At 52.6% G+C, this 14572-nt stretch overlaps 1 protein-coding gene across 2 annotated transcripts in view; it reads right to left on the bottom strand.

The window, feature by feature from the left end:
• The window catches only part of LOC101870367 (protein CEPU-1), a 130770-nt gene extending 128240 nt beyond the window's left edge, over nucleotides 1-2530 (bottom strand). For both annotated transcript variants that reach the window (XM_034069522.1, XM_034069523.1), the window contains exon 1: nucleotides 2162-2530. In XM_034069522.1, the coding sequence (XP_033925413.1) occupies nucleotides 2162-2328 (167 nt within the window). In that variant the 5' untranslated portion in view covers nucleotides 2329-2530. The remainder of the gene's footprint in view (nucleotides 1-2161) is intronic.
• Nucleotides 2531-14572: the final 12042 nt, after the last annotated feature.

Below are 14572 nucleotides of genomic sequence, written 5' to 3'. Positions count from 1 at the left end.
CTTCCAAATCCTTGGCTGCGACTCCCCATCCTCCCACCTCGCATGGAAACGAGTGGGAAAAGAGGAAATCCTACTTTTCAACCCCTTCCCATGCACCCTTCTCTCTCTGCCATCCTTACAGGGCTGGGGAGAGGACCAAAAGCAGTGGTGGAGCCACTGAATCCTTTGTGAGCAGCATTGCTATTCCAAACAAGTTAACTCCACACCACAGATCGATGGATACATTGGGCTGGGGGGGAGATTCACGCTTCCTTAATTCCTTCCTCTGGAAATGTGTGGTTTTCCTATGCCATAACACTGCACGGCTGCAGGGATCAGGACCAAACAGGGGATGCAGCAATGGACCAGCACCAATGGACCAGCACCTGCCATGTTAACCCCTCCCATCTCAAACCAGAAGGAAACCACCTTAAAACACCAGTGCAAAACAGTCTCCCACTACTAAACCAGTGCTCCAAGGTGGCAGCAGCAGCAAGGCACTGATTGCCTGCTATAGGGGCAGGACAGCAGGAATGTTGTGTGCACAGTGGGAATATCATCCATAGATTGCCTACCCCAAAGCCCACGTGCCCATATCCCGAGGCACACTTGGAATAACGAGATGCCTGCATAGGGACATGGACATTCCTTGCCACCATCCCAGCCGCACTGGGATGCGCATAGGAAAGCTTTAGGGTGATGACAAGCTGCTGCCTTCCCTCCCCGGCACAGGATTTGTCCCTCTTCCCACCAGGCCTCTCCAACAGAAGATCAGCATCCCTCCTGCTGACTCACCCCAGCTTGTCTTTGTTCTCCACCAGCACCAGGTAAGCACCCAGAGCCTACACTGGGCGAGCACCAGTATGATGTGTGCTGGAAACCCTTTCCTGAACCCCACTACCAGAGCAATTCGCTTCCTTCCAGTAAGTTTGCACAGCACCCATGTTCATACCACCCTGCTGCTGCCATCTTCCTATGCGTTTTGCTGCCCAGACCCCAAATATCCCCCAAATCCTCCCTTTCTGATACCTCTATGGCAATATCTGTGGGCTTTTTGGTGTCTGGGAGAGCTTTACACTTCAAGCAAGGAAAGGAGCTACTTAGTACTTAAGCCAAGCTCAGTGATGCAAATTAGTGAGACACTCCATCCTCCACCCTTTGCCACCCATTTTCCATCCTCTTCACCCAGACACAAGACAAAACCAGAGGAATGGCCATAACACAGCTCATTCCTTCCCAAGAACACGCAATGGGAAGGGATAAGAGGGTCGGCAGCCAAGAGCTGAGTTGCAAGAAATACACATGGAGGGCATTGAGGCTGAAGGCTTCCCACTATTCCAAAACAGACCTGTCTGGAATGCTTCCACTCGCTGGCATCAAGCCGGAGTGCGGCTTTCACTGCTCACACCCAGCTGGCCCCGCAGATGTTGGTGTCACCAATGCAACGCACGGAGCAAAGTCACTCGCTCCCGAGCAAGCCGGAGCCGCAAGCGCCGCTTCCCAGCGCTGCAATTACAACCTGCCTTTGCCTCTTTAATATCCCTATCAAACATCCTCTGGGATGACTGCGCCCATCTGCTGCGAGGACAGGGATGGGGAACCGGGTAGAAGATAGGGCACAAGTTAGGCTGGTTAAAATCACTGTCTCCTCGGCACCCCGCACATTGCTGCTGCAGGCAACAGGACCCCCGGCGCAACGCTCAGCCCCACATTTCCCTTTAGCACAAAGAGTTAATCCTGACAGGGAGCAGCAAGCCATGGAATGAGGAGGGGTTGAAGGAGCGCAGCATCACACCGGGTCTGGATAAAATCCCACTGCGGGGGGGGGTCACCAACAACTGGGTTGCTTTGACACACATGAAGGAGCAGAGGGGTGTTTACCCCCACCGAACGCAGGCAAAGTGCCCAAGCCATGCCTAAAGACAGCAGGAGACCAGGGAGGAATCACACTCCCTTGTTCTGACCCCAGTAACTTTCCAGAGACAACTCAGGGAAAGGGGGGGGCTAAGCCAAACCCCATCCCTTGGCATCCAAAGCTCCTTCTCGCTTGCTGCAGCACCAACAACGCATCCCCCATGGGGAAAGTGAGGCACATTCCCGAAGGCACCGGCTGCCTTCCCGGTTCACGAGCTCAGCCCCCCAACTCCTCAGCCCCCCAAGGCATCATTGCAGGTGCTCCTACCTGAGCGTGGCGCTCTCCCCTTGCCGCACTGTCACGTTGTCCATGGCTTTGGGGAAGGTGGCATCTCCGCTGCGCACGGGCACTCCTGCGGGCACAAGGAAGAGCAGCCTGAGACAGAGGACGACTAGGCACCTCCAGGGCAGGGCTAAGCACCCACCGACCCCCATCCTGGGCAGCAGGGACTTTTCCAACAGGCAAAAAACACACCCGACAAGGCCACCGGGAGCGAAAAGAGAAGGGGGGACAGAGAGAGGAGGGATGGGGTGCGTGTGTGTGGGGAAGGAGGGGAGCAAAACCACCGGGGCTGAGCGATGAGGAGCTCCACGGAGATCAGGAGAGCCCCCGGCAAGGCAGGATGCGAGCGCTGAGCCTGCCGAGCGGCATCCGGAGGGAGTCCCCAGTATCCTTGGGTGAGGGAGGAGGACGGGAGGGCCGGAGGGGAGGAGGAAGAGGAGGAGAAGTAGCAAAGGTGCTGGACGCTGGGCGAGCCGGCTCTTCCCGGGAAGCAGTCCGCGGCTCACTTGGATGAGGAGGAAGCACGGGCTGGAGCCGCCCGGCTGCGCCCCGCTCCCGTACGCTTATCCCGAGCCCGCAGCGCGGAGCGGGGGCAGTCCAAGGGGGAAAAACACAGCGAAAAACGCCCCAAAAACACCAAAACACGCCCGGAGAGAGCGAGCCAAAGGGTCCAGACACAAGAAGGCACAAGCGGGCAAAGGCAGCCCGGCAGTTCCTCTCCCTTAGCCCCGCTGTTGGGTCCCAAAGGTGCGCTGCTCCAGACGGGATGCCAATGCAGGATGCAGGACCCAGGACACGTCGGGTGCAGGATAAGGGCTGTCAGGACGGCGGAGCACCCCCCACCCCCGGTGTCCTCAGCGGCGGGGCCGCGGCGGCGGAGGCAGCAGCATCCCGGCCCGGGCGGGCGGCAGCATCCCCGGGCGCGCAGGCGGACTGCCCGCGGTTGTCATGGCAGCGGCTGCATCCCTGACCGGCGATCGGGCTCCCGCACAGCCCGGTAACACCCGCACGAACACACACACACACACACACAGAGCCAGGCGGGCGGAGCGCGCTTCACCCGACAGCCTTTAACCCCCGCTGCACCGCGTTACACAGGGACCCGTTCCCCCCTTCCCTTCACTCTTACCTGCACCCAGCACCTCTAACATCGCCCTCCTCTACCTCGGCACCATGCAGGAGGGGAAACTGAGGCACGGGTCAATTTTCACCCCCCCCCTTAAGTCAAGCAGGTGATGCCCTCCTGCTTCTCTGCACCTCGCAAACACACAGCGTGAGCTTAAGCGGCACATTCCTCCCCAGCCACAAGCCCCGCGTACTTTTTATCGGCTCGTAATTTAACAAACAGCACATTTGCTTATGCCTGGTAGTTCCTCCTTCCCTCCTCTAGTGGCTAAAGCACATTCATATTGCCAAGGCAGAGTTTCCTGCTGGAAAAAGGTGCCCGGGAGCCATCCTCAGAGCATTAAGCCCCAAAGCAAACACAGAGCCAGGGGCTAAGTGGTGGCTTTCGGGGTGCTGCACTCGTGGAATCCCCCCATTGAGCCCCACATTAAGGGAAACGAGACCTCCTCCTCCATCCACTGTTCCCAGTGACTTCCCTGCAACACGGGACCTTATCCAAAGTCCTCCCTCCATTCCCCACCGTGCACTCAGCAGCTATTACACTGCACCAATTATTCCTCGTTTTACAACTCGCTGCCAACCTGAGCAGGATTCCAAGTGGTGACCTAGATGTGAAAGGATCCATAGCCCGTTACTAATCCCTGGAGTCTCCGAATTCCCTGTAAACTACTGCTTAATTCACTAACTGTGCTATTTAATCTCTACAACATTATGAGCTGCGCCAGGGCCGAGGAAGCACTCAGTCAAATAAAGCTTTATTACTATTGTGCGTGCTGATAGGTCACAGGAGAAGGGGATCGCTTTGCAAGTCTCTGCTTCTCCCTTGTCTGAAGGCTTTCTGCTCCTTGAATTTAGTGCTGGTTTCCCCAGAGGGCACAGCAGCTTTCCCAGCTTATGGCAGGAGGAGTTTAATCTTTGCAGCTCCCTTTGGCTGGGCTGATAGGGGAAGGGTAAGCACCTGCCTTGAGCAGCTCTTTTGGGCTCACAAATGACATGGGAGGGCTCTCTCAAACCTCAGTTCAATCAGTGGTAGGGTAGAATGTCTTGCATAGGATTGTGCCATTGCATAGACACTGCTTTTGGTGATGCTGCAGCATCCAAGCACCCCTGGCAGGATGGGGACTATCCTACCTCCTCAGTGCTGGACCAACAGGCCATCACCACTCAAGAGGCTGCTCTCTTTGTGAGGCTGCAGCTCAGGATGGGCAGGGAGCATCTCCTGTGTCAGCAAAACCCATGGGATTCCAACAACCAGAGCCAGTTAACCTTTCATTGTGGGTCATCATTGCAAGGAACATCTTTAATCATGCAAGAAAGCACCTGCCTGCACTGAAAGCATGCGAGGTCAGGGCAGAATGTGACCTGCTGAGCAGCTTCAGCCCTTGCAAGGGTGATTTTAGCTCACTGTTAGGAGCTTGTGAGGTTGTGTGATGAAGCCCAAGGGATTTAAACCCAGTATCGCTGGCTCCTGCATACTAAAGCCCAGCAGAATCCTTGGTCTGTCTCCCCCTCTCTCGCATACATACAATGTACATATAAATCAGGCTGTCACAGCTCGTCTCTTTCCTGACAGCTGTAATTGCTTCAGACTATAAAAATATCTATAGACAATAAACACAAGGCACGAAAACAGCAAAGAGAAAAGCAAATCAAGGTTCCTTTCAATAATTCAGTTGCTCCAGCAGCAGAGGAGCCAGCAACTGAGTCCAGCTGTGAAGGTTCGGCAGCAAGAGAAAGAGAGCTTTGTAGCCTCCTCTGGGGATGAGGGAGTCTTTATTCCATCGCTGGGTTTTGACCGCAGCAGCCCGAGCGCCGAGCTCAGCCACTTGCAAAGCAGCATCAACCCGAGCACGAAATGCAGCTCCTTGCTTTCAGCTCCTTCCCTTTCTTCCTACTTGGATAAAAGTATTTATTCGGTCTGCTCTTTCTCAGTGCGAGCAACAGGCAGGAGATGAGAAGCAGCAAAGCACAGGCACGCTTCAGCTGTATACTCGTCTCCGTATCCGGCTCCTTCATTCCAGCAAGGCTAAAGGCCCCCCTCTCCTGGCAGAGACCACAAACAGGGCAGCACAAGCGGAGCGAGCCAGGGATGGAGCTGCTCGGTGGGATGAGCAGCAGTAGGATGCGTGGAGGAAGGGAAAGGATTTTCCCTGGGAGACGGCAACTGGAAGGATGCTGACACCACAGAGAGGGAGGGATGGGGTTAGAAGAAGCAGCAAGCCTGGGCATAGAGATAGAGCATCTCTATCAGAACAGGGATAGATGGGGAGGGGAGTCTTGATGCAGTAAATCAGTCCCCTAAACTCCCTCCTACTGAAGAACCATGGCGTTTGGCTTCCCACAGATGGACTGCACAGCCTGGGAGCCTTCAGGCAAACCCTGCCCCAACCTTAGGCTTTTAGAGCAAAACCAAGCCTAAGCTTCTAATCTAGAGATGTGAGTGGTCCCAAAGGCTGATAACCTGATGCAAAGCTGCAGTTCAGGCCCCTTGTCAAGTAAAACACCACTTTCTGCTGCTTTCTCAGCATCTCTTGTGCTTGTAGCTGCTTGCAGGTCTCCCATACACCCTGTGCCTACACACCTGCAAACATCTACACATCCAATACTAACTTGTCCACACCAAAAGGTTTCATGACTAAAGAAACTCCTTCCGAGCAGGTCATAGCAAAGCAATTTGCACAACCAGATTTTCCCTTTTAATTCCCTTTTTTTCCTTTCTAGGAAGCTGAGAGATGCCAATTTCTAACCCCAAAGTTGACATCAAATCTGAAATGGCCAAATATGAGCAGAAAGGTAATTCAGGCTCATTCCTTCAGAACAAATTCATCCCTGCTATCACATATCCTGCTATTCCTTATTCTCCAAGAAGCTCAGAGTGGCAAAAGTGCTTAGTTTTCTTTGGTTTCAGTCAGGTGAATGAGCCTGGGGGAGCTTTGCCTGACTAACTACTGAGCCCTCAATGCCTACACCATTCAATGCAGACACAAAGGAGGGACTCACCACACTGACTCATTTATCCCTTCATTAATGGTGGCCCCAATTAAGAAACAATGGTTGAGAGCCTTTATTTGGCTGGAGGCATTTGGAGCCCCTCAGGCCCCAAAGGCATTCCAGTGCTGAGCTGGACAAACTGCCTGGGCAGGGCTGTTTTTAGGCCAGTTTTCTGAATGCAAGAAGCATCCTTATGGGCACTCAGCCCTCAATCCTGACACTGGAGGAAGTGGGGGGTACCAGCACCCTTTTCACAGTGTTTAAAGGGAGCCCCTCTGAATACCTGCTAAAGATGTTGTTAATGTTTAACTGGCATTTCTATAGACTTATAGTAACTGTCCTGTTCAATGTGAGTAGAGTGGGCTTTTGGGAGCCTTCTCTAAAGCCATGGGGATCTGGGATCTGCTGCACCAGGTAAAAAGGAACACTTCACCCTTTAAAACAAGCACTAGGATTGGCATCGTCCACTCTAAGTTAACTCCCTCCCTCCATGAGCTGAGCTGGAGGACCAGCAAGAGGCTGCAAAAGCCAGTCCCAAGCTGGTGCTTCCAAAGCTAAAGCCAGAATAGGATTTACCTCCCTGCAACATTTCAAGAGGGAAACCCCATCACCAGCTGCCAAAATCCCACATATAGCACCACCATCCTCACTACACACAGGGATACAGGGCAGCATCCCTGAGGATGAGCTACAGATGGGTCAAGCAGCACTGAAGCTTGGACATGAGCTCACAGAGGGATGCACAGCCCAAGGCCTGGCTTTTCCTTTAGGATTAGTCCTTTCTATCACATCTCAGTCTTTAAGCCTTTTACGGCAGCCCAGCCAACGCATGTGTATTTATGAAGGGAAAACCTTGGTACAACCAGTCTTAATATTAAGCATCCATACAGGGAGAGAAAGAAAATTAATGAGGAGATATTGAGCCACACTGGCATGAGGAAAGTTATGAACTGGGATCGATCCTTGCTACAGATCAATACTGCTCTTCCACAAATCTGTTTCTTGTTGTGCTGCTGTGATGCACGTTGTTGTATTGTAAACACCCTGAAAGACATCCTATACAGCAGCATTTGATCGGCATCAATCAGGTGCCAGAGCCAGCTGATGACAAGGGATAAAATCCTGCCATTAGCCATCTAATAGCATTTTATAAGCACATGACATTAACCCTGTGCTCCACAACTCAATCCACTTTATGTTTTAATAGGAGGAACTGCACATTGGAAGAGTGAAAATGCTGAATAGGCTGAAAAAGCAAAGCCAGCCCCATCCCGATTCCCACCATGGCTATCACAGCTCCAGCACAGCAACCTTAAACAGGACAACATGAGCTTCTTCCCCCAATTTGGGGGTATTTGTGAGTCCTGCTCTGGAAAAACAGCTCCAAGAGTTGTTGTCCTATCTCCTTGGATAGCCCTACACAAGACAAACCAAGCCAGGCCTTTCCCACCCCATATGGATATCAACACACGCATCCTAAACTCCAAGGAGAAGCAAGAAGGTCCATGTCCCTGGCTGATATTGGCCCATCACCACAGTTATCCCCTTTCCACCTCATTTTGTTCAGCAAACCCTTTCCTACCAGAAAGCCACCTGGTCCAGGAAGAGCAGGCATCAGGAGAGATGCAGATACCTTGATTGAAACCATGATGATCCACAAAAAGCAGATAAGAAGAGCAGAACCCCTGACATCCCCCTTTTATACCACTGAGCACACCCAGTAAAGCCCCAACCCACTGCCAGGTGTTTGCTGTCTTGGAAAATGAGACTATCCTACAGACAGGGATTAACCTTAGGTGCAGCTGCTTTTGGACCTGCATCAGTCACCTTCTCTAGGCACCCTGTGCCAGCGCCTCAGCACCCTCACAGGAAAGAGTTTGTGCCTTATCTCCAACCTAAACTTCCCCTGTTTCAGTTTGAACCCATCACTCCTTGTTCTATCACTACAGTCCCCAATGCAGAGCCCCTCTCCAGCATCCTTGTAGCCCCCTTCAGACACTGGAAGCTGCTCTGAGGTCTCCATGCAGGCTGAACAGCCCCAGTGCTCTCAGCCTGTCTCCATATGGGAGATGCTCCAGCTCTTGCTCATCCTCGTGGCCTCCTCTGCCCTTGCTCCAGCAGCTCCATGTCCTCCTTACACTGGGGACACCAGAACTGCACCCAGTGCTGCAAGTGGGGTCTCACACCCATCACTCCAGTGCTCCTCATGCTGCCTGATCACTTGTAGCTTTGCTGCTGGGCCTCTGCCCCTTACAGCACTCTGCATCCAAGAATAACATTAATACTAGTCCTGCCATTAAGCAGGATGCTTGGTTGGAATCAGGAGGTTCTGAGCAATGAGCTCATAAATTGAACTCCCGGGGTACCATCTTTGTGCGGTACCAGGCACGGTCGCCTCTGAATGCTGGGAAATGAGCATAATTACATGGAGATCGACAAGGCACAAATGCCAAGAATTCTGTTAACCTTTAATACTGCAAAAAAACTCTCCCCTTGTAATTATCTCTTTCCTTTGTCTTAAATGTTACTGATGAATATTTAGTGGGATAAGCAAATAAAAGGAGGCTGAGGGGCAGGAGGCAGCACAGAGTCAGTCTGCAAACCTCAGGGCATCACTATGGGTCGGGTTGGCACCCAAGGTCACCAAACCTGCCCCATGGGGCGATGTCATTGCCATGGTGACATGCAGTTACCAGAATCCATCTGAATCACCAAAGTTAACCCCAAATCCTCATTAAGCTATAAATACACCTTCACTCACGTCCGTGGTATAGCGTGGAGTGATGCCATGGTCCTCAATAGGATGCTTTGAGGTGTCCTTTCCCCAGACTGAACTTAAGTCTTGGAATAAAACTTCCCGGCTGGAAAACACATCACCTTTCAAACACATCCTCCCTAGGGCTGCAAATGGCACTGCCCTCTTGCTGCACATCGAGTCTGATGGGAAGAAGATTCTCTCCTGGCGTGAACTGCATTAATATCTGTCAGCACTGTGGCATTTCTGCCTATAATGATGAAAAATGCGGGCAGAGGATGCGGGGTGCTCTCAGCATCCCCTCCCTCCCCGTGAACTGAGACCAGAAGCAGCTGCTGCTGCTCCCGTCCTTCCTACAACCCCATGGAATCCTCCCTGGAAGCCTATTATTTGGGAGATAGCGTGGAGCTAACGGAGCCTCCTGACCTATCCTCATCCCAGATGTGCCTGGCTGCAGATGGGAGCTCAGCGCTCCCCTCCCTTGAGCTGGAGACCAGCTTAAAGGTCACTGTTTTAATGTCGCGTCAGACCGACCGCTGCTTGAACAAGGGAAGGGAAAAGGCACATCTCCTCCCTCCGCATGGAGGAAAGCCAGCTCCACCTCAGGAGGAGTGTACAGCACGAGGAGGTCGGGCTGGAACAACCTGCAATGCTTTCAGACCACTGTCCAGGAGCCATAGGAGAGGTTGAAGGAGCATCCCCCTGCCTTTGAGGATGATGTGTTTAACTGCATCCCAACCAGCACAGCCCCGCTGCTTGGGATGAGGGAGGAGGCAGGGAATGCTGGGGATGGAGGAAGAGGATGCAGGATACCTGCCCCAGAAATGCTGGAGGCATTTGTGTGCCTTCAGCTGGTGTGTGCTTTCTAGGCCCCTAGCTGCTTTTATGCCTCTTTCAAAGGTTATAAAAGCTGTCTTTATATCCCAATAAAAGCATATGAAAACAACCTTCTTTGCAGTTCAATAAACGTGGTTAACTCTTCTCCTCATTAAGACTTTTTGCCTCAGGGCCATAGGCATGTGTGGGCTGCTGCAGGGCATGAAAGACGAGGGGGCTTCGGGCAATGAATCCCAAAGCAGAAGGCAGCAGAGCATCCCAAGGGAGAGGGACCAAGAGGCCAAGCAGAGATGGGCATCCTGACCTGAGCTGCTGCCCAAAAAGGAGAGAGATGAGAGAGTTGTCATTGGAGATCCCGTGCTCCAAGGAAAGTACCTCCTGAAAGCTGGTCTGGGGCCAAGGAATCCGAATCCCAGCCTGGTTTGGGTTGAAGGAACCCTAAAGCTCATCCAGCTCCAACCCCTTGGCAAGGGCAGGGATAACTTCCACTGGATCAGGTTGCTCCAAGCCTCTGTGTCCAACCTGGCCTTGAGCACTGCCAGGGATGAGGCAGCCACAGATTCTCTGGGCATCCTGTGCCAGCGCCTCAGCACCCTCACAGGGAAGAGCTTGTGCCTAAGAGCTCATCTCCATCTCCCCTCTGGCAGGTTAAAGCCATTCCCATTGTCCTGTCCCTACATTCCTTGTCCCAAGCCCCTCTCCTGGTTTCCCCTTTAGGCACTTGAGCTGCTCTAAGATCTCCCCTTAAGGAGCTTTGTTTTCTCCAGGCTGAATGAGCCCAGCTCTCAGCCTGTCAGGAAGGGCTGTGCTGTGGGATGACAAAGATTCACAGTCCAAGCCATGGACTGCATACACAAAGGTTGAGCAGTTTGCTAGCAGGGTTTTGCCTCTCCTAGTAAAGCCCCTTTGAATGCACTTGATGATAAAGTGCATCCTGGTCAGCATCCTTCCGTGAAGTACCTCGCAAGCCATCTAGGACCATGAGTGTCAAGGGACCACTCTCTGGCAACCCCCTGCTCCTTGCAACATCCATTTATACCTTAGGGACTATGGGTCAGGAAGTGTCCCTCTAAAAGCATCAGTGCCACATGGAGCACGACAGGACCACAGCCTCCAGACACAGCTCTACTTATTACTTATGCCATGGCTTGCAATCAGTCTTCCTCAAAAGCCCCTCTTTCCTTGGAAGAGGATCTAAAGCCATCCAACAGCCTCTCTGGGCACTAAACCAAGGAGGTCTATTCTTTCTGGTGACAGCCTGTTCTACAAGGTGAACCCAACTCATATGAATCAACCCAGCTTGAATTTCATCCATCATCCCCCAGCACCACCAATGTGAAGGGCAGGATACAGAGCAAAGGAACATGTTATCACTGGTGATCTATTAATGCCCAGGAGGCTGCAGGGCAGTAAGCTTGTGGTTGATGCCAGAGGAAGAGGAGCAGGGGAGATGCGAGGCCATAAACCATTCCTGGCGTCAGCAGCTATGGGGAGCCCAGATTGAAGCCCAGCACCAAGGCAGTGGGAGCCTTTCCAGTCTGCGCCATCACCTAATTCACCCCCCTCCATATCCCTCCACATGTGCCATGGGATGGGGACCAGCGCAGTCTCTTTACCAAGATGCTCCTTGCCTACACATCCTCATTCCACACCCCAGCATGGAAGCTGAGCCCTCCCTACCACTGCCAACTAATTAATCCTAGCTAATTGCCATTACCAGCCTCCTGTTTGAAAGGAGAAAGATGAGGGCAAAGGGAAGGTGAGCATCCTTCCCTAGGGAATCCAGAAGTGTTTACAGGCCCTGGGCTGGGAAAATCCATACTCATCTTGGCTCCAGGAGACAGAGCTGCCCCCCCCCCACGCTCCTATTAGCAATTCCCAATCATCTTTTATTAGGCCTGCATTGATTTGCTGCTCATTTCAGGGGGAATAAAGGCCTAAGAGCCTCAAGTCTGGAATCCAGGCTTGGAGCCAGGGGGGCCGGGTGGGGAGACAAGGGCTGGAATGCTGCCATGGGTCCAGAAGCAGAGCAGAAGCTTTGCCATTTCCAAACAGGCCTGAACATCCCACTGGGTCTTTTCCATATGGAAGAGGGACCAAGGGCCTGAGAGCTCCTCTGGATCTTTATTGAGGGAGCTCATTCTGCTCTCAAAGGGGAACTTTGTCCTAGCAGGGATTTATGGAGCCTTGTCCCTGCTGGGAGAAGTCACACTGATCCCACACTCCAAATCCCAGCCCTGCAACTCAGTTGTTATCCCCTGGGAGAAACAGGCTCCTACCACTAGGCTTCTGTTTCCAAGCCAACATTTCCAAGTAGCTTCTGAAACACAGATTCTGTTAGGAATCATCTGAATATTGTGTTAGGATAATGCCACAACACCAGCGCGCACATTAGCACACACACACCACCCAGCAAAGAGTGTGGGAATAGCAAAACAAAGCGAATTTGCAGGGTCTTGGAGGGGTTTTTCCCTCCCCCTCCTGGCAAAGGAATGAAATTACCAGTTCCCAACTGTGCTTTTCCACACACGTCCCTGCTGTCATCAAACCTGTCGCTCTCCGTGTCCTCACATAACCCAAGATGCGCATGGGTACCAAAGGACCTCACAGCCTCAGGGGAGGAGATCCCAGGGCCAGCAGGGAAGAAGCAAGGAGGGTGGAAGCAATGTGAGCCCTGCAGAGGAGATGCTGGGAGATACAAACCTTTGGGTGGCTGAGCTTCAGGTATACCCCCCTCTGCATCCATCAGCATCCAAGGGAATTTTGGTGACAACCTCATCCCATCGGAGCACGCAGGTCATCCCATCACAGCACCCACCTCATCCCATCACAGAATCTATGCAATCATATCACAGCTTATCACACCCCCACCAGCACCTATGTTATCCCATCACAGCACCCACCTCATCCCATCATGGCACCTATGCCATCACATTACAGCTCATCATACCCCCCACCAGCACCTATGTTATCCCATCACAGCACCCACCTCATCCCATTATGGCACCTATGCCATCACATCACAGCTCATCACACCCCCCACCAGCACCTATGTTATCCCATCACAGCACCTATCTCATTCCATCACAGCACCCATCTCATTCCATCACAGCTCATCACACCCCCCACCAGCACCTATGTTATCACAGCACCCATCTCATTCCATCACGGCGCCTATGTTATGCCAGCCTCATTACCTATGTGATGCCAACCAAAGTACCTGTGTCATGCCAACCACAGCACCTGTCATCCCATCACAGCACCTATGTCATCCCATTACAGCACCTATCTCATCCCATTTCTGCAACAACCTCATCCCATCACAGCACCCCACCACCACCCATCACACACTGATCTTCCCAGCAGACCAAGGAGGGGGAGATGCACTAAAATCCACCACTTTGCTGCATTTAGACTAAATCACACATATATTTTTCAGTGCCCCTACATTTAGAGAGCAAGAGCCTCTCCTTAAAGCACCCCAGGTGATATTCAAATGGCAAAGCCAGTTCAGAGGAGAGCGGCTTCTGACTGCCTGTGCTGAGGTGGATGAAAGCCCAGGGCTGCAAGCCCTGGATGTGCCTCACTTCATGGGGGAAAACACTCTGAAAGCTTTGCCCCAGATCTGCCAGCACAGAAAGTTCCAGTCTGCTTTGAACCAGGCAACTGAATCATCTCCCCAGGAAGCAGCTGCCTCCGGGCAGTGATTGGGAAGTGATGGGGAGGATAACGGTGAGGACCAGTGCTGGATTGGTGGGTGATGGCCAAAGGGATGCTGTGAGTGATGGCCAAAGGGATGCTGTGAGTGATGGCCTTGAGCACTGCCAGGGATGGGGCAGCCACAGCTTCTCTGGGCACCCTGTGCCAGTGCCTCAGCACCCTCACAGGGAAGAGCTCATCTCAATCTCCCCTCTGGCAGGTTAACACCATTCCCCTTGGGAGATAAAACATGGAATACCGACCTGAAGTCCTATAATGAGCATGTTGCTTGATTCCCTCTTCTCTCCCCATTAGTGGACGCTTCTGCCCCACACCAAAGCATCAGGAGCTTCTGTCCCGCAATGAAATTGGGCTGTCAAAGGCCTTGCTGGCACCCACTGTGCCTTCTGACTGGCATCAGCACACAGCTACAGGCCAAATTCCTCCCTGGTGCAGCTTAATTAAATGCAGTGATGTTACACCAGGGAGGAACCTGGCCCACTGTCCTGAGCTGGAGTCCACAGCGAGTCCAGCTGGCAGCTCAGTGGCATCAAGAAGGATCCCTGGCACTGGGAGCAGCGCTGGGAACTGTATCCTGCCTTTACGAGTGGGAGACAGGCTCAATAAACACAGAGCTAAGTAAACGGGATCCATAATAAATAACAACCAGCAGTTCACCTCTTCCAAATGCTACGCAACCGGACCAAATTGTCCTCCCAAGTCCCATGAGCGGTGGGGACGTTCCATCAGCCCCATTATACTGACAGGGAAAGAGGCGCTGGGAGCTTCATAATAATAAACCCCATTATGTTACAGTGCTCGTGCATCCCAACAAGCTCCAAAAGGCAAGGAAATGGCTCTGCTCGTTTGAACGGAGATGTCCAAGCAATAAGCTTCAGGTTGCTCATAAAGCCAGGCTGAGTGGTGTCACCAAGTCACGTCCATTGTGGGCTGATGGGCTTGAAGCCCCAAGTGGGATGGATCACACA

Source organism: Melopsittacus undulatus, chromosome 15 (assembly GCF_012275295.1).
Source record: "Melopsittacus undulatus isolate bMelUnd1 chromosome 15, bMelUnd1.mat.Z, whole genome shotgun sequence".
Classification (NCBI taxonomy): Eukaryota; Metazoa; Chordata; class Aves; order Psittaciformes; family Psittaculidae; genus Melopsittacus; species Melopsittacus undulatus.
This window is presented reverse-complemented; position numbering and strand designations above follow the sequence as displayed.